Here is a 20,813-nt window from a genome sequence, read left to right as displayed (position 1 = left end):
TTGTGATAAACCTATTCTTCCTGTGCGAAAAATGGGAATTTCAGCTACTAATAAAATATACTTACGCACAAACTATTTTTATTTTTTCCATCTTTTTCCTTCCTTGATGTGAAGTTGTATAATTCGTCATCCGAATCTTGGTCCATCTTATGTGTCCATGGTGCCACCTATAGATATAAGAACTTAAATAAGAAGATTAGGAATATTAATTGCTTATTTGCATTTAGAGACGGGCGTGGCATATAGACACACAGTAGATCGTTCCGTTGAAAGGGGTATGGTATATGAACACAATATCTGGCCGAAATTGATAAGTGTGGTTTATACCCATTTAAGTTTATACGGGCTTAGATAGGCCATAAATGTGAGTAATTCCTAAAAATATAATTCGTAATCCTAATAATTTGCGTCTGAATTTTAAATAGGGTAGTTACGGGATATTTCGACATTCGGGAGATTCCGACATTTGTAAGAAGTTGGTAACCCTGGTACAATGCGACTGTAGCGGAAACGTTACAAAGTAGGTGTTTGTCTTCCGGCTACATTGGTGAGCTACTGTACAAAGAAGGAAGAAAATATTGTCGAATTGTGAGGAATTAGGACTCTGTAACTAAGATAAGTTTCAGTTTTTGTGCGTAAAGACATGTGTGTTATAAGATTAATAAAGCCGAACTTAAGGACTAGCTGGCAGATATGTTTCCCGAAGAATGAAGGGGTTGTGAGCGAAACTCAGCATGCCTCGTGAATGCAGTAATCGCACGAGAATGGACAACCCGCCCCAGAGTGATAGCTGCTGCTATCTGTTGTATGTGAAGACAACTGGGGGATGTTTCTCAAAAGTTCCTGGCAAAAGCATCCTGAATGACAATGTTGGAGCGCTACTGTGTTTTGCTTGGATGAAGTCAATAAATGTTGATATTTTTGCAAGTGGTTTCTAAAAGTAGGGTTTCTACCCCTATAACCCTGATATCTTAGGTGAAAAAATGTTCGCATATGATCTGGAAGAATAACACATTTCAACTATTCAAAACACTGCAAATGCAGAACAAGCTTGAGCAGAAACCAGGTCATCTACGTCGTCTTCCCCATCCTTTCAAGAACTGCTTCCAGAGTATCAGAACAGAGTACCAGAGGTAACTCCATCGGTTTGTCCGCTACGTAAGAAACAAGAAACCCACATTGAAACATCCAGAGAATACATAACGGTACCAAGGTTATCGAAGGTGGAAATTGTTCGAGAGAAGCTGAGCAATCGTCGTGTCAGCAACACGAAATCGCAAGCTTCTACCTCCAGTGCAGTAACGGATATCAGCAATTATTGTGCACATGCAATGGCTTTTTCTTTGACGACATGGATGGCCAGTCGTGGGTACAATGTATGGGGAGTGTAAGAAATGGTTCCATGAGCAATCTGTACAAAATGGGTCTGACATACATTTCACTTATGACTCTTATGATTAAAAGCGTATTTCGCGGAGTGTGACAGTTCTCTCCAGGGTTGGCAAGGTAATTTACTTGTTACGTATTTTACGTAAATTACGCGTAATTTACTAGTAATATACGTCATGTAGAAAACCAGTTTTTTACGCAGACGTAGAAAACTATATTTCTTTCATTAAAATTAAGATCATTTTGAATAGTCGGTTATATTGTAAGTTTAGTTTTCTTATTTAAGCATTAAAACATTATTATCTTCTAAACATTATATTTAAAAGTAATGATTTCATGCCAAATCATAGTAATAAAAGATAATTTTGGATAGCCCCTCGCCGGCCAACTACTACTTTCCACCTATCAGCGCACACCCAAGCACAACCACCCAACATATAAGCACACACATTAAAAATATGTGTTGGTTTGGATATGTTTGAAAGTATCAAGTAACCTTTTGGTTATAACAATTTCTGTACTTGTGTACACAAGTTCTGTGCTCATGAATATTATGAATTCATCTTGTGATTTATAGATCGTGGAAGGATTCATGCATACATTTTGCCCTTTTTTCTAATTCAATTGCACTTTTCAGTTCATATTATTACTAGTTTTTCCTTAGCGTGTCGAAATGTCCCATAACTACCCTAAGTTATTTAATATCTCATCATAGGGTTGTATGGCTTTTAGGTTGTCCATTTTTATCGTTTCTCACAAAACGCTGATAGCCCTCCCTAAAAGATTAGGAACAATATAATTTGCTGTTTTCCTATTAGATTACACATCAACATATGATAAACTTTTGGAATTTTGATGAATTTACTTATTAATATGATATTTTATTATATCTATACTTATTGTGTTTATATTCTTTCATGAAGGAAGAAAATTTTAATTTTGAATTTTTGAAAATGATAATATTGTATTATCATATAGATGGAAAAGTCATTGCTTCCATTGAAACCAATAGAAGTAAACTCTGTATAAATCGAAAATACAGTGCATAAAGAAACAAATTCAGCCAGCAAAATAAATCAAAGCAACTCCAAATCAACCAATTAAGATTGAAAATAATACAAAAGTGACAGAAAAAGTAAAACTGAAATTAATTGCAAATCACATCGACAATCTCAAAGTCTGGAAGGATGTTGGATATATGGAAACGAGTTTCAGATACTCTTCCAGGCTTCAAACTATATATAGAAAAGATCTAATTCTTTTGTTAGTTACATCCAATAAAATTAATTTTACTACTTTAACCCTTTTCACTGATATTATTCTATCCTTTCTACCCTGTCTACAGAAATGCTCTCAGTTTCCGTTGATGTCTGGAACCATAATTTATTTAATCTTATATACTAAGCAAATATACATTTTAAAGCAGGGACGTAGCTAGGGACGGGCACGGGGGTCACCGGCCCCCCAAATCTTGGCTTGGCCCCCTCAAATATTTATTCAAAATTATGTTGCAAATCGTTTTTATCCGACAATAAATGAAAAAAATATCCATAATAAACCGAAATTATTCATACTTCTAAGAAAAGGTTACTTTCTAAATCCATTTACAGGCTGTTTCTTAAACGTTAAGTGGACGGTAATAAGAGTATAAGATCAGTAACTTTGGGGCCTGGGCGTCATCTTCGTTAACATTGGGGGGTTCTTCCAGCCCTTAGTGATTCCAGCCTTTTAAACGCCTTGAGGTACTAAGGGATAAAAATCTATGCGAATGCACTTTTTATAACCAAGACAAAACTGAAAGGTCGATTCGACTCAAAGACTAAGAGGATCCTTCTCCACCATTGCTGGGTTTTGCAACGTAGTATCTTATATTTTAATTCGTTTTACTAAAAGGTATTGACTGTAGATTTACTTTCTTATTTTTATTCTATTTAACAACAATTCTGGCAAAACAGAGGAGGATGGAATATGTAAACTATTTAGACCTTTATGTGTTCTTGAAATTAAGTTAAATATGGAGAGATTTATAAAATCTGGATATTTCATTTCAGCTTATCACTTATCGCTTAAACATGTCAACCTATTTATTACCTTAAAGAAATAACGTATAACATTGGAATCGTTGGACTGACTTGTTTTTACCTTAACAAGATATTAAAAATACGATATTTACACATTTTTAAAAGTAGAACTCAAAAGTTTATCAAAATCTACGCATATTTATTTGAAAGACCGGAAGAGACTGATAGAAACGCGTAAAAGTTTCCCTAAAATTCACCTCATCGCAATGAGAAAAGCTATATTCATTATCTCTCATTTTTTACACTTCATATTTAAGAACATTAGTTGATGTCCCAATATGTAGGGGAAACTGTTGTACCATGGAACACTTTTTGCGTTTTCCAAGATATAATCTTACCAACAGTTATTTCTGCAATTCTATTGCAGCGCATTTAAACTTGGATGTTTTCTGAATGCAATTGTGTCATTAATTATTTTTTTATTTCCGTTCTTCGTTATGTTTTTAAGCTTTCAAAAATTCCCAAGAAAGTGTTCCATGGTACAAATGTTCATGTACCTTGGAACACAGCCTCATGTACCTTGAAACATATATTTCTAATATGGTAATTCACAGAAATAAAGTCACAAATAATTATTCTAAGATTTATTTTGTATATCCAGATTTGTTGTTTTTGATATACAGAAGCGTATGAAAGAAAAGAATGGAAATTTTAATACTTACTCTAATCAGGCTTTTACCTTCATATTGAACCTAATATTAATCGGAAGGTTAACCTTATTTATTTATTTATTGAAAAATTCGTAAGCTTAGCAATAACTAAAGTATGAAAAGGACACTATAACAATATTCTATTTGTTAGTCTATTCTTAAAATCCTTAAGAAAAAAAACAACAAAGAATAAAGGCTCTAAAACAGTTACAAAATTGATCATATGTTGAGCATATTATTTTCTAAATCTTTGCACGTAAAGTAGACAGGCCTATCAGAAGATAACATATGGAATTACTAAATTAGGAAATATTGACTTATTCGTGGAAACGGTCTCAGCCTGCGTGATCTATTACTTATGTACCTCAATGTTGCTCAATTATACGAACCAAATCCACTTGAAACCACAATTGTTCAGACATTCTACTGGAGCCTATTGGCCGAACGGGTGGTAGCAGTTCCACTATAATATCAGATGCATTCACTTCAGACTGTCCTGCAAACTCTTCATAAAATTTATTTGCAGTACCTGAAATATGATTAAATAACTTGATTTTAAATTCATTGTAATTAGATTCAACTGAACAAATCTTTCCTGTATAAAATTCAATGCTTCGTTTTTTCTTAAACTGCACCAACACATAGTCATCCGGATTGACGTTATGGCTTCAATGCTTTCGTCTAATTCAACTTCTGTGTTCATCAGTTCTGCAAGCATAACATCACTATCATAATTTTCATACAGGCTTATGTTCTCAGATTCTTCATCAGATGTTTTGAAACTATTTTTTCTATTGGATTTGTTCTTTCCTTTTCTTTGCTGTTCTTGCTTCTTATTTCCTTTCTGTGTGGCTCTGTGCTCTTTCTTATCTTTCAATTCTTGCTTTGCAAGTGTTTTTCTTACTACTCTACTTCTACCTGTGAGAGTCTTTCTTCGACATTTTGTACTTTACGAAGTTTGTGCTTTCTGGTTTGAATATACTTCCTCTTTAAAGACTATGTAGAAGGCAAAACTTGCACGAGTTGCACAATTGTTTCGCTTCGTTCATGCAACAGAATGTTGTCCTTTTCATATATATCATTTAGATGACAATCCGGCCGATGGTCTGTTAGTGAAGCTGGTAAAAAGTCTAACTCCAAGAAAATGATTGTATCTATAGGATAAATCCCTGAACAACGAAAACCACTGGTGATATTTGATATGCTGAAGGCACGCGCGGATAAATAATTCCCGACTTCGGCCACAGCATAAATATCAAAATGTTTCCCCGGAGTATTATGTAAACATTCTTCCGCAGTTTGGTTATAAAAAACATTTTAAAGGACCGTAAACAGCCACATCCAGTGGTTGTAGTCCTGAAGTATGGGAATGGGGAGTCAGCATGACAACTCCAGCTTCAGCAGTCATCTCAACAGCCTCGACAGATAAGTGCGTTTCATGGTTATCGATGTGGCCATTGGCCACATTTGTCATGTATGTAGTTAATCTCTCCCCTCCGTCCTCACATTTCACACTATACTCAAATGTTTCTTTCTCTGACTGTCTAAAATATTTCAGATGTCGGGATAAAATAGCTAAAGACACTTGGTAAACTTGGCTAACTTCACGAATGGAAATACGCTTCCCAGGCTCGGGAATGACTGCTTTAATTGTGTTCTTAATTAAATTTGGGTTAATGGCAAGCCTTTTCTTTCCTATCTTGCCTCTTGGCATTTCGATTCCTGCAACGATAATAAAAGAATGTTCAAAAATACACTTGACAATGAGTTCATGTACCTTGGAACATGTTCCAAGGTACAAGATGTGTTTCTGTTTCATGGTACAAGAGGCTGTAGACAATTACTAAAATGCCGCAATAATGATAACGCTACATTCAGCGTAGAAAAACAAGTCACAAAAATGCTCACCTAATCCCCCTGAACTAATAGATTATTACAGATTAAACAAACAACAAACAGTAATGGCACTAAAAAACAATATTTCAATTTCTAAATAGTTCGTTTTATCCCTAAAAAAAAAATCACTTTCATAAATCACATATGCTTCTGAGCACAACGAAAGCCATGTTGGGACTCTCTGACAATGTCAAAGCATCATATAGTTCATTCAATCACCACAAGATAGTATAGCAACTCAGAAACATGCGAGTGTTCCAAGGTACACTATGCTCAAAGTACAACAGTTTCCCCTACTTGTAGCTTACACATGAAGATTTTTGTATAATATTTAGGCATGGAAAGTGAATATCAATAGCGTTTTCTAATACCGGTAGCAATAAGCACTTGCAATAAAGGAGTATGTTTAGCAGAAGGGGTCCAGAAGCACGTAAAAAACACAAACTTTACAAGAGAAATGGATGATGCAAGATTTAGACGTAACATAACGTAATCAAATCTAACCTAATCTAACCTAAACTAACCTAATATTAGTAGAAATAAGCGAAATTATATATATCTATATAGGCCTATCCATATATATCTATATCTATCTATCTATCTATCTATATATATATATATATATATATATATATATATATATATATATATATATATATATATATATATATATATATATATATATATATATATATATATATATATATATATATATATATATATATATATATATATATATATATATATATATATATATATATATATATATTCGGTTAGGTTAGGTTAGTTTATGTTATGTTAATGTAGGGGTCCAGCATTAGGACCCCTACACTAACGTAACATAAACTAACTTAAACTAACCGAATCTAATGCTAAACTAACCTAATGTAAACAGAAATGACCAAAATTTTAACATTTTTATAAAAAAGAGCTGGACTCCTTCTGCTAAACATAGGCCAGAACAAACAGCGATTTATCTTATTTACAAGTTAAGTATAGTTCAACATAGAAATAGTTTCATATTAGACTCGTGACCTTTTTATTCTTGGCTCTAACAATAATTTTGTTCAGATATAGGATAAAGCATTATACACTGTATAATAAGTAGCACTCTGGTGTTTCATGTTTTGGATTAAGCATAACCCACTCCCCCAAGTGACTTTTAACGAATTATAGTGATTCTAACGATTCATATTAGTTCATAATGAAAAGGAATCGTATGTTATAAAGATTTAAGCTGTAAATCTTGTGGTAAGGAAGTTTTAGTATAAGAAGCTGTAGTAGTAGTAGTAGTAGTAGTAGTAGTAGTAGCAGTGGCGTAGCACACTTTTACGCCCCCCCCCTTGCAAATTATAGAGAAGGAGCCCTAGTTGTAAAGCCGATAGAAATAAGATTGAAGTTCTACTTCTTTAAATCTTTATTCAACGCAAGACTTCGGGGACCCCTATACGTCGGGGCCCCCCACACTGCGGGGGTTGCGGGGGCAGCTGCTACGCCACTGAGTAGTAGGAATAAGTTAAAAGCCCCGCAGGAGTTAGTTGGGTTTTTTGTTCTTGATATAAGTAGTAGTAGTAGTAGTGACTCTTTCAGTACCGGTGACAAAGAACTGGGAGGAGCGGGCTATACACAAGCCCATGGTTTTAAAAATCACAGTAAACTAAAGTACAGTAGATGAAGTAGTAACGCGGAGAAGATAATACATTAAGAATTTGTTTTCGTCCTTATACCTTAATATACAGTAATTGTTCATTACCACTCCAGTTCAAGACATATTGTAAGCGCAATTTAATTTAATTATTTATATATTAATCTCCATTGTGAAATAATACACTTCATCTGTAAGATTTCCAAACTTCTGCCCACCTATTTTCTTTCGGGTCCACAATTTCGACAACTAATGACTTATGGACAATTTGGTGTAAGATTTCATATAAAACACTGCACACTAATAAAAAGTAACATCTTATTATAAAGTCTGAACAGAGATTCTTAAATAAATAATACGTTTTTTTGATGCCAATTATCGCAATCATAAGAAACTAAACACATATATAGCACAGAAAATATGCTTACAATTATGACTGAAGCTCAGTTTATTGCAGATTGCAATGAAGATTAAAAAACATATTCTTAAATTCATCCATGCACCCTTTTCCTCTTCTTCTTCTAGTTACTATTATTTTTTAAAGGGAATGTAGAATAGGAAAAAGACATTTAACCTGTTATATTTAATGTCCAGCTATTATATCCTTTTGGCTAAAAATGACGGATGATTAACGAAATTGGATAATCTTGGACGTTTCTGTGAAATTCATTTTTAGTGTTCTTTTAACGACAATCACACTCAAACCAGGTGCACCCAAGGCACACACTATTTGCTATACCTTAAGATGCGTCATGGAGTATTTCTTCATTTCTTCTCAAACGAGAGCGTATACAGAACTGTGGCTTGAATCTAAAAAGATTAATGACAAGAATTACGATTTTGAAAAAAAAAATGCATTTGAAGTTTCTTTCAATTTTTATTTGAAGATATTTCAAACATGTTTTCAAATGGAAGATTCTAAATTATTCCATATTGATATTTGCCCTTTTACATCTAACCCATATTTATATACTTCTCTTTCTCTTTCTCTCTCTCTTTCCCTCTCTCTCTGTCTATATATATATATATATATATATATATATATATATATATATATATATATATATATATATATATATAGACTGAGTCAAAATAAGTGTTACAAGCAAGGGCGCCCATATTGTGGTTTCCAAGGGGGGGGGCAGGTATACGCGACATTTCAAATATAGGTTCAAATTTTGCTGTAACTAATGTAAAAATTGAATTTGTTTTCGATATTCTGAAGTACGATTTCCTCTAAGGGGAGGGCAATCGCCCCACCTTACCCCCCTGATGGGCGCCCTTGGTTACAAGCACAAACCAAGATCTCGCGAACTATACATCAAATAAGAAAAATGTTAAGAGTCAATGTACAATACAGAGGGGCCTAAAAATGGGTCAAACACGAGGTTCTCAGCCCCCATTTTGGTGGAGGGGGTGTACGTGAAATTTTCAAATGGAAACATAGGTCGAGTGATACCTCGTTCGAAAGTGCTTGGAAAACTGAACATTTTTTGTAGGAAAAATTTTTGATATGGGACACTGTTTTCAAGATGCCCCCCCCCCAAAAAAAATGGTCCTGTATCAGATAAAATTTCCAGAAACGGCTGAGCAGAAAACGATGAAACAAAAAATGAGAAAGAAAAAAGCCATAGGCAGCGTGGAATGGTGTTGTCACGGTGTCCCCAGGAGCCCCATCATGGGACCCCAGGACCAACTTGAAAATTTCAAATGGGAATATAGGTCGAGTGATACCTAATGATAGATCATGGAAAACCAAACAGCTTAATACAAAATTTGTTTTGATTTCGGGCAAGCCTGTTTCAAAATGGCCCCTCTCTCCCCAGTGGCTCCCCATTCAGATACAAAGCGCAGTGTTCAAACTGAGTGTTACAAGCCAATATCAGCGAACTGTGCATCAAATAAGAAATATCTTGAGTCAATATACAATGCAGACAGGCCTAAAAAATGGGTCAAACACGAGGTCCTAATTTTGTACTAAGCTGGTATTTATCAAAGAAGGTATAATTCGCCCTATGTTGCCATTTGGTTGATATGTGAAAATTCCATGTACAACCCTCCCTCCAAAATGGGGAGCGGGGTAACCTCGTGTTTAACCCATATTTTAGATCGTCTGTGTTGTATATACATTCACTTTTAACATATTTTTATTTGATGTATAGTTCGCGGGATATTGGCGTGTAACACTTAATTTGTATCTGAATGTGGAACCATTTTCAGCGGCCATTTTGAAACAAGCTTGCCCGAAATCAAAACAAATTTTGTACCAAGCTGTTTGGCTTTCCACGATCCATCAAACAAGGCATCACTCAACGTATATTTCCATTTGAAATTTTCAAGTTGGTCCCGGGGCCCCATGATGTGGGCCCTAGGGACACCGCAACAATACCATTCCACGTTGCCTATTGCTTTTTCCTTTTTCATTTTTTGTTTAATCGTTTTCTACTCAGCCGTTTCTGATTTATAAGTGCTGGAAATTTTATCTGATATTTTTGGTGACCATCTTGAAAACAGTGCCTCATATCAAAAATTGTTTCCTACAAAAATTGTTCAATTTTCCAAGCTCTTTCGAATGTATCACTCGACCTATGTTTCTATTTTAAAATTTCACGCACACACCCTTCCCCCCAAAAGGGGGGGGGTCGGGGAACCTCGTGTTTGACTCATCTTTTAGGTCAATGTATTGTATGTTGATTCTTAATATTTTTCTTATTTGATGTATAGTTCGCGAGATATTGGGTTGTAACACTTATTTCAACAATATATATACAGTAACCCAATATATATACAGTATAATGGGTAAGTCAAAATAAGTGTTATATATATCAGGAATGCAAATAAGCAACAAAATTTTACTAGCCCACATTTCATAATAGAAATCATTTAGTTATCTTTGGTATTATATTAAATACTCGCCCGCATCGATGAACCACTCGCCCCGGGCGAGTGGTTATTTCCATCCCTGATATATATATATATACAAGGTGAGTCAAAAGTCCTTGGACACCTGTATAAGTTTGTCCGGGACACCGGGAAAAGTAAAAAGTGATGATGGGAACAGAGGTTTGATGAGGGGCCGCAACTTTTGGAGTGTATGTCATTCATGGCCGCCATCTTGAAATCCGCCATTTTGGATTCAAGTCAATTTTTTTAAATGGGAAGGGGGTGTATGACACATCAAATAACACTAGCTTGAGCTCAGGAATTTAGTGGTTTAATTTGTTTTTTTCTATCTTGTACATATATATATATGTAGGGGACATATAAGAAACCTGTACACCGGTAGAAACCGGTTTTGTTGTATGCAAGCATTTGTAAAAATTTAAACTTTTGCATCCGTACACTTTTTATTGCATCAGAGTATTTAGTGACATTTGGTGTCGTCCAAATAGTAGAACAGTATTCTAATTTTGAACTCACATACGAACCTTGGCGTGGAAAACCCGGGTTCGATTCTCGGCGGGAGCTCACGTGGTTCGGATTCCACGTTAATCGGTAAGTCCACGTCTCATATAGCCTCGCTGCTGAACGGGACGTAAAACTCAAAATAAACTCAACTCAACGAAAAATATAACCTTATAAATATTGATTCTTTGTAGAAAGCCTGTCCTATCCCATAAATTAAACCTAAGTTTTTATATGCACTACTCGTTATTGCGTCAACGTGTTGAGGAAAGGTTAACTTGCTATCAAATATAACTCCTAGATCTTTGATAGTATTTGGGGTAGACAAGGAAGTGCCACTTATTGCATAGGTAAGGTTAATTAAATTTCCTTTCCTCGTGAAAGATACAGATTTACATTTGGACATATTCAGGACTAATTTATGCTTATCACACTATATTTGCACTCTTTGTAGATTCTTACACGGTATAATTTCTCCAAAAACGTCTATTTATTTATAATATACCAAGTGTAGGCAACAGCTTGACAGGCACAGATATCTCACAAAATGTGTATCTATGCATAGCAAACACATTATTGGCGTTCGTGTCTGACAAAACTTGACATGTGTTGTTTTGTCAAGCCAGGTAAGTTCTACGATCGATGAGTATTTCCACTAATTCAATTAATCGCATACAATAAAAATTAAAAATCGTTTTATAATTGCGTTGATCAAGAGTAGTTTTTCCGTTTTTGTATTCTTTCTCGCTGGCTGAATAGAAGAGTACTGACCTTTTTGTCTCCGCCTCTATCTTCGCACTACTAAAATCGTGTATTACTGTTTATCCGCCTTATGCAAAGTCGTTTTGACATATGATTAACGTTATACTAAAGGCCTGAGTACTGCAGGAAACATACGTTAATCAAACTCTTTAGTATGGGACTAATCACGCTTCAGAACGACTCTGCATAAGGCCCAAAATGTCCATGTGAACAGCTAAGCGTGAGCAGAAGAGAAAATGCTATTAGTTTTTCATCAGAAAAATATAAAATAGCACTATTTGGTCGGCATGAAAATCCTCCCACGAGGATGAAAGGGTGTACCGGATAGATTTCGAGACGCTGATTACGAATATCTCATCGAGAAAGTTCCAGTGCGTGTTTTTTTTTTTTTTTTTTTTTTTTTTTGACGGGGTGCTATTTCCATGATTGAAAGAAAATCGTATTTTTCGTATTTAATATGTGTTTTCCGTGTTTGGAGTGCATAATTCTGAATTTTTATCTTAATCCAAGAACTGTTACTAAGCTATATCCCAGGAACATTCTTTTCTCTATACATTATTCGGCGTAAGCTCTAAACTCCGATAAACAAAATATTTGTATCCTTCCGCTTGTCACAAATACGATTGGCTAGTGATGTATCACTCCCACTCCCCACGGGAAGAAGCAAATTATACACGTGGATTTTGACAATACTGTCTCGTGTTGTCCAGATACTTACAGCAGCAGCAGAAAAGAAAGAAAAGAAACTCGAAAGATTAAAAAAAAAGTATTTGAATTTCGCTCGTAAATAATTGTTGCTTAGTAAGTAAAGGTTTGCCTTGTTGGTGTTTCACAACAATCACGGAACCGAGATTCATGCCAGTCATCTTTTAGACTTCAAGAGCAGAACACGCGTCCCAGTTGAAATGAAATGAAATCTTTGAGTTTTACGTCCCACGGTTATGCCGGTTAGGCTAAAGGAGACGGTAATAATGAGAGATGAGTGAAATGGTGGAATGAAGAAAGTGGGAGGAAACGGGAGAACCCCGAGAAAACCCACGAGCACGGGCGTCCCAGTTGAGTTGGCGCCAGAATTACTGCGCATGCTTAGTGTTTATTTCTATTGTTTCATTAGCCACGCTCGATTGCAGTATTATTAGATAATCCGTATTATATTTTTGTCATTTATAATAATATAGCAGTTTTATATGAAGCTCCATAGTAAAAGTAATAATGCAATCACATGAACTATTTTGCGGAGGAGTACAAGCGTCGGTAGGACAACAGCAAATCAGCGAGATTTAGTTTCACGTGGCTTTGTTTATCGCAGTTTAGAGCTTACGCCGAATAATGTGTAGCTCACGAACCCCCGGAAACGTACCTCCTCCCCTTGGGTTGGAAAGATTTATTATCGTTCCACACTGCATACACTAAAACCTAGGCGTTATTGACGGAGAAAGGTATCGTAATCAACTTGCGATCATTCGTCGGCTCTCTTTTGTCTAGACAGACAGGTTGTTGAAAAAAGGCGCCAAGACATACACCACGTTGTCGCGTGAAACAAATATATCAGTTTCGAGTTGATCTTGGTGTTAGAAGGTTGTGTTACTCTGTGTCTGTGTATACCGTAGGTGAAAAATATTTCTGCGTGAAATATTGACGTTTGTGTTAAACGAACATGCCGAGAACTTGCAACAATTCGACAGTTTCATTCTGCTACATATGTAGGGAAGTGATTTTCAAGGGACAAAGTAAGCCATTGTCACCGTTCCTGAAGACAGCCTACCATCTGTACTTCGGGTGTAAAATCAGGGACCAGGATCGCGTTTGGGCTCCGAAACAAAGTTGTAACTCGTCTGCGCATACTCTCACAAGATGATTGAAAGGTACGCATAAATCGATGCCGTTCGCCGTACCTATGGTTTGGCGCGAGCCCCGTGATCATGTTTCAGACTGTTACTTCTCCCTGGCTAATATAAAAGGTTTCTCAAAAAATATGAAGCATAAAATACAGCATCCTAACTTGGATTCCGCGAGGAGACCTGTGAAACATAATGTTTGCCTGCCTTTACCCGTACCACCAGACTCATACACCCTGAGCAGTGTTTCATACGATGAAGAACCTGCTGCTTGTGAGGATGTTGCACAATCTTCAAGTACACAGTCAGATCCCAATTACGCTCCAGTGCCTAACACTAATGAACCACATGTGATAAGTCAGGAAGAGCTGAATGATCTGATCAGAGACAAGTCTAAGGCCCTGTTGCTTGCATCACGACTTCAACAGTGGAACCCACAAAACCAAGATGTGAATATATCGATGTATAGGAAAAGAGAGGTGAGCCTAGTTCCTAATTTTACAAAGGATGGTGATTTGGTGTATTGCAGTGACATTCCATCGCTTATGAGACAACTGAAGTTGAACTACAACACTGAAGATTGGAGGCTATTCGTAGATTCCTCTAGGATAAGTCTCAAGGCAGTGTTACTACACAATGGCAATGAAAAACCAGCCATCCTTATTGCTCATGCTGTACATATGAAAGAAACATACGAGAACATGCGAAACCTATTGCAAAAAATAAAGTACGAACAGTTCCAGTGCTCTGTATGCGCTGACCTTAAGGTTATTGCCATCAGTTTAGAAGGAGGTTACACAAAGCACTGCTGCTTCTTGTGTCATTGGGATAGTTGAGCCAAAGATCAGTACAGCATCACAAAATGGCCGCCAAAGAAGCAACTGGTCCCAGGGGAGATGAACGTGGCTAATAAACGTCTTGTGGATCCGGAGAAAATATTCTTACCACCCCTTCATATCAAATTAGGGCTCATGAAGGTCTTCGTCAAGGCCCTGAACCGGAATGGTGAAGCATTTAATCATCTCAGAAAACTATTCCGAAGACTCAGCGAGTCCAAGGTGAAAAAAGGTGTTTTACGGGACCTCAAATCAGAGACGTTTATAAGGATACCAGATTTTCTTCTAAGCTTAATGAAGTGGAAAGTGAGGCTTGGGAGGCCTTTCGAGAAGTGTGCAGTAACTTTCTAGGGAATCATAAGTCACCTAATTACAAAGACATTGTGGGCAGGTTAATTACTTCATTTCGTAACATGGGATGTAATATGTCCCTAAAGTTACACTTCCTGCATTGCCACCTGAACTTCTTTCCTGAAATGTACAGCTTGGGGGAGGTCTCTGACGAACACGGGGAAAGGTTTCATCAGCAAATAGCTACCATGGAGACGCGCTACAGTGGTAAATGGAGTGTGAATATGTTGGCAGATTTCTGTTGGAATGTGACACGCGAGATGCCCTGTAGTAATTACACGAGAAGTAGGAAAACCAAGTGGCATGTAAGTGTTAAACTTTAACTTTTTATGCAATTTTATCTGCGTAATTTATATTGATATTTAAATTATACCGTGCAAATTATTATGGGTGGAGAATAGTATCTTTGGGCGGATATTGAAACACCCCCTTCCTCCCTGAAAACTGGTACGTCCTGGAGAAAAACGGCTTACGGATTCGAACTCAGGAGCTCGAATCCTTTAGGAATCGTCTATTTTCGTTCGTGGGAGCGAAAAAAAATTCATTTTGCCGACCAGTGCTATATGCACACTACTATATTTCACTAGTTTTTGGACGTTTTATTTCTTTTATTTTTCACCAAAACACTCTTGTTTGCATAAGAAATCAATACACTCTTCTTGAGAAAACTGAATGATCTTTCGGGAGAATCTCCACAGGTTTTTTGAGTTTCAAACCAAGGGGCTGTGAGTAGGATGTGAAGTAATATTTAAAACTATCTTCGAACGATCACAAGAAACTCCCTACAAGGAACACAATTTTGTCTTCGCAGCTTGGTGAACTATTCCAAGCCATGTCTGGAGTAATGAACAGAACAATGGCGTTCTGTTCAATTAACCAAAAATTACATAGCGGTTCTTTATCTTATAAATGTATTGGTGCTCAAAAAAACAATCGAATGCATACTTGAATTTCAATCCGTCAATTGGAATTCAAGTATGCATTCGATTATCGTGTTCCTATTTTAGACGAAAAATGAAGCTAGTTAATATGTGACTATTACTTACTTTATTGTATTCGTTTCAAATTAATTTCTTCCCGATATCAAATTGTTCGCGATTCGCTGGAGAAACAAACGCTTGAAAGTCTGGGAGTGTGGCAAATTATATGTTCGCTACATGAGCACGTGAGTCCAGCAAGCAATGTCGACCGAGACGTCCCTCTAAATCTATTGCTCAAAAATATATTTTCCTTTAAAAAAAAAACTAACTAACTCTATAGCCTATGGAACCCGGAGGTTCATTGCCGCATTCACAAAAGCTCTCCACTGACTTCTATCCTTAGCCAATTGAAATCAGTTTCTACTTTACATTCCTATCTCTGCGAGATCCATCTTAATATTGTCTTCCCATCTGCGCCTAGGTCTTCCTAATGGTCGTTTTCCGTTTGGTCTTCCAGTGTAGACTTTGAAAGCGTTTCTACTTTCTTCCATTCTACCTACATGACCTGGCCACCTAAGCCTCCTAGACTTGACGACCTTAACAATGTTGGGTAAACCGTATAAATTATGTAGTTCCTCGTTATGAAGTTTCCGCCATTCCCCATTCCCGTTCCTCTTGGGTCCGAATATTCGTCTCAGGATCTTGTTCCCAAATACTTTCAGTCTATGTACTTCCCTCAGAGTAAGCGACCATGTTTCACAATCATACAGAACAACAGACATGATTATCGTTTTATATGTTTTATGCTTCAAATTCCTCGACAGAATTCGCAACGACAAGAGATTTTGAACCGAATAGTAACACGAATTCCCTGCTTTTAGTCGGCATTTAATTTTTTCATGAATATGAATTTTGTCTGTTAATACTGATCCTAAATATTTGAAAGTATCCACTTTATCAAAAGTATTATTTAATATTTTAACAACACCGTGCTCGTGGGTTTTCTCGGATTCCCCCGTTTCCTCCCACTTTCTTCATTCCACCATTTCATTCATTTCTCATAATTACCGTCTCCTTTAGCCTAACCAGCATATTCGTGGGACGTAAAACTAAAGATTTCATTTTCATTGTAATATTTTAACACATCCACAATTTGCCGTATTACGGTCCCGACGCACTTCCATGTATTTAGTTTTCTCTGCATTTATTTCTAACCCATGTCCCTGCAAGGGTTTAATAAGATCTCTGCACTTCTTTCTATTGTTCTCCTATCATTCCTTATTAAATTTACATAATCAGCATATGCCATAACCTGGTGAATACCATTCAACTCTAGGCCCTGCTTGCTATCTTTGATTTTCCTTATAGCGTATTCCAGAACAAAGTTAAATAATAATGGCGACAACACATCTCTTTGTTTCAGGCCATTTTCGACGTGAAAGCTCGTGGACAAAAATTTTCCTACCCGGACTTTACTTTGGGATTCATTTAAACATATCTTAATTAATCTAATTAGCTTTTTCGGTATTCCAAATTCTGTAAGAACGTTGTATAATGTTTCTCTCCTAACTGAGCCTTTCTAAAATCAATAAATAGTTGATGTACCAGGCTACTGTATTCCCACTTCTTTTCGAGTATTTAGCGAATGGTAAATATTTGGTCGATAGTTGATCGATTTCGACTAAATCCACACTGACAATCTCCAATAATAATTTCATCTGCGTATGGTATCAATCTTGCTAATAGAATGTTTGTAAGGATTTTATAGGATATTGACAGAAGAGAGATGCCTCGATAATTATTAGTTTTGTCGCTTTTCTTGTGGATTGGAACAATAATTGATTCTTTCCACTCTTGTGGAAATTCTTCCTTGTTGTAGATAAGGAGAATGAGTTTGTGTAGCTTGTTCCACAATTTTTCGCCTCCAGCTAAAATTAACTCAGCCGGAATTTCGTTTTCACCCGGAGATTTGTGTTTCTTAAGTTCTTTATAGCGATTTCTACTTCTATTCGGTTGGGTTCTGGAATATATGGTTCTGCGGTGTGTTTTCTCCACGCACATCAGTTTTTGGCTGGTGTTCAGCAAATCGTCAAAGAAATATTTCCATCTATTTAAGATGCTATCCGTATCAGTGAGAATTGTTCCGTCAGCTTTCTTTAATATATAAGCACGAGGTTGATAGCCTTTCTTAAATTCACTGATCCCCTTATACATGTCCCGAATGTTTTTATTTTTACTATTATCTTCGAGATCCCTTAATTTTAGATTTCAAAAATCGCGTTTCTTTGTTCAGAAAGTTTTGGAAGTTTCCCGCCTGATATCTGCGAAATTTTGTGTAGTTATTTCATTCGTATTTTGTAGCCAGCGTAATTTTGCCTGTTTTCTCTTCTCTGCTAGTTTAATGCATTCCTGGTCGAACCATGGTTTGTTCCTACGTATTTCCGTGTGTCCTAGTTTTTCTATTGCTGAACTTTTAATGCTATCTAATTTCAATCCAAGCATCCTCAACACTAGTGCACTCCGAATCTTCTAAAACCGAGAATCTATTCGAAACTTCAATCTGTTATTCCTCTCTTACTTAGCTCTCTTATAATTTCTTTAAATTAAATCTCTCCGTTTTTGATCATTGAATATTACCTTTATTCAACGATAATATCTCTCGTATTATCGGTACTACCAGGTAGTGATTAGTGTCACAATCAGCCCCTCTAAACGACCGGACATCAATTATGCTAAATTGCCTTCTTCTATCTACTAAAACTCGATCAATTTGATTATGTGTTTTAGCGTTTGGTGATGTCCAAGTGTATTTATGAACGTCGCGATGTGGGAATTTTGTACTCTTTACGATTAGGTTTTTGGATGTTGCAAAGTTCACGAGTCTAACACTGTTGTCACTGCTCTCCTTATGCAGACTTTTGTTCCCTATAATCGGTTTGAAAATACCCTCTCGTCCTACCTTCGCATTGAAATTCCCTAATAGAATTTTTATATGGTATCGCGGGAGTTTGTCAAAAATCCGTTCTACTTCTTCGTAAAAACTGTCTTTTATATCGTCATCCTTACCTTCAGTTAGAGCACGTACATTTAAAACAATAATATCACACCACTGTGCCTTAAGAGTAATAAAAGAAAGTCTGTCAGTAACAAATTCAACCCGTTTAATTGCTGGTAATATTCGTTTGTGAACGAAAAACCCTGTTCCTAACTGGTGATTTTTATTTCCTTCTCCGTAAAAGAACGTAAAATTTCCGGAATTCACAGATCCATTTCCTTCCTACCTAACTTCCTGAACTCCTACTAGGTCCATTCTGTATTTCTCTAACTTACTCGTTACGGATTTTAATGCGCCTGCCCTATAAAGACTTATAATACTCCATGTTCCAAATCCCATGTCCATTTTCTTTTGCTGAGATCGTGCCAAGCTATCAGTCCTTGTCCGAGGCTTTTGTGAATGTTTCTGAACAAGTGCCTTCGTTTTTTTACAGGATGAGGTTGTTAGCCTTACCCAAACCCCCAATCTAAAGGACCACTCTTAGCCGTCTCTCCGCGACTGCTTATTCAGTATACTCGCAGCTAACCTCTATATCTAGAGGCGTTCTCTTCGATATGTAACTTGAGGACGCGCCATACCGTGGTGACAGGAACCCACGTTACACAGATATTTTCATTTACGTTAATTATAAGAATAGGCAAACAAGAATTTTAGGCATGATCAAAAAAATTGAATCAAAATATTGCGATCTTGCCCAATAATTAGTTTTAGGATTAGGAGCCACAAAATTTTTGAACGGCCCCTAAATCGAGTTTTCGTATTTTCTACGGAATAAGCACATCATACTGAGTTAAGTGATAGTTTGGGTTTGTCTACACTATAAGTAGTTCTCCAGATACAAGGCCTACAAGAAAATTTTGATTGAAATATACTGGATCTCTTGATCGAAAAAAAAAAAAAACAAACAAACAAACAAAAATCTCATGACTTCAATTAGTTCTTCTAAAATATTCACATTACAAATACTAAAACAGTCTTGATGTATCAAACACACAAATTAAAAATATAATCCCGGGGCCTTGTGCTTCTAATATAAATAAATTTACTGTCATAGGGGGTCTATGCATTAACATGGGATTTTAGGTTTTATTCTAAGATTACATAACGCCTATTCGACACTGCTAGATGACATTAGGAGAAGATAATTCTCGCATGATATGATTATGTAATGACCGCATCATTCGAGTTGAAACTTAAAAAGAACAGTGTGATGTGAGACGTGAAGAAAAGATAGGACTGAAGGTTCCTCAGGGCCGGATTAAGGGGGCCTATAGCCCCAGGCCTACAGGTGGACAGAAACCTCCACTCTGATTAAAATCTCAACTGCCTATCTAAAAAGAATAATGAATATTCAATCATCATAAAATAAAATATGAAACACATTCCCTTAACTTTCCTACTGCAACTTCACAGAAATGCATTAGGTGAAATCAGCAGGGAGCCACATTTTTTTTTCTTTTTATAGCTCCGGCCTCCAGATGGGTTGATCCATCCCTGGGACGCCTTCAACATAGGCGGTAATCGCAGAGGTAAGGAGGATACATTTTCCTTTCTTACGTTTTAAATTAAGGGTTCAAATGTAAATAAATAAAGAATGTCTTTTTTTCTTGTTATTGTGTCAAGTAAAATATTGTTTACCAATATCTAAAATCACTTGTAGCCCTTGAGTGTGAATTTTATTAATTTAAAAGTTTATTTTATGGGACAGAAATTCTTCTACGTATCTGTGTGTTGTTCACTTTATTTATTAATGTTGTAAATAGCTCTTGGAAAATATCGGAATCATCGCATCCCGTTCTTTTTGTGTAAGGTTGTTAATGCTTTATACCGCAAGCTACCACTGTAACTTCATCAATTTTTATTAGTTTTACGTTGACAATAAGATATTCTGTACTCATAAAGCAATATTTCCAAGAATTTTTCTTTTTTAATTTGACAACGACGGCATATAAGTGAAACAATATCACAGTTTCAGGAATTTTAAC

The 20,813-nt window shown here is 36.2% G+C and overlaps 1 protein-coding gene across 2 annotated transcripts in view; it reads right to left on the bottom strand.

Moving 5' to 3' along the window:
* LOC145681468 (mitochondrial adenyl nucleotide antiporter SLC25A25-like) overlaps nucleotides 1–8,165 on the bottom strand; it is a 168,467-nt gene extending 160,302 nt beyond the window's left edge. For both annotated transcript variants that reach the window (XM_081753110.1, XM_081753109.1), the window contains exons 1-2: nucleotides 8,090–8,165; nucleotides 66–167 (exon numbers count right to left, since the gene is read on the bottom strand). In XM_081753110.1, coding sequence (XP_081609236.1) covers nucleotides 66–146 — 81 coding nt within the window. In that variant the 5' untranslated portion in view covers nucleotides 147–167; nucleotides 8,090–8,165. The remainder of the gene's footprint in view (nucleotides 1–65; nucleotides 168–8,089) is intronic.
* Between the last annotated feature and the right edge of the window lie 12,648 nt (nucleotides 8,166–20,813).

Source organism: Thermobia domestica, chromosome 3, assembly GCF_964235325.1.
Source record: "Thermobia domestica chromosome 3, izTheDome1.hap1.1, whole genome shotgun sequence".
In the NCBI taxonomy this organism is placed as follows: Eukaryota; Metazoa; Arthropoda; class Insecta; order Zygentoma; family Lepismatidae; genus Thermobia; species Thermobia domestica.
This window is presented reverse-complemented; position numbering and strand designations above follow the sequence as displayed.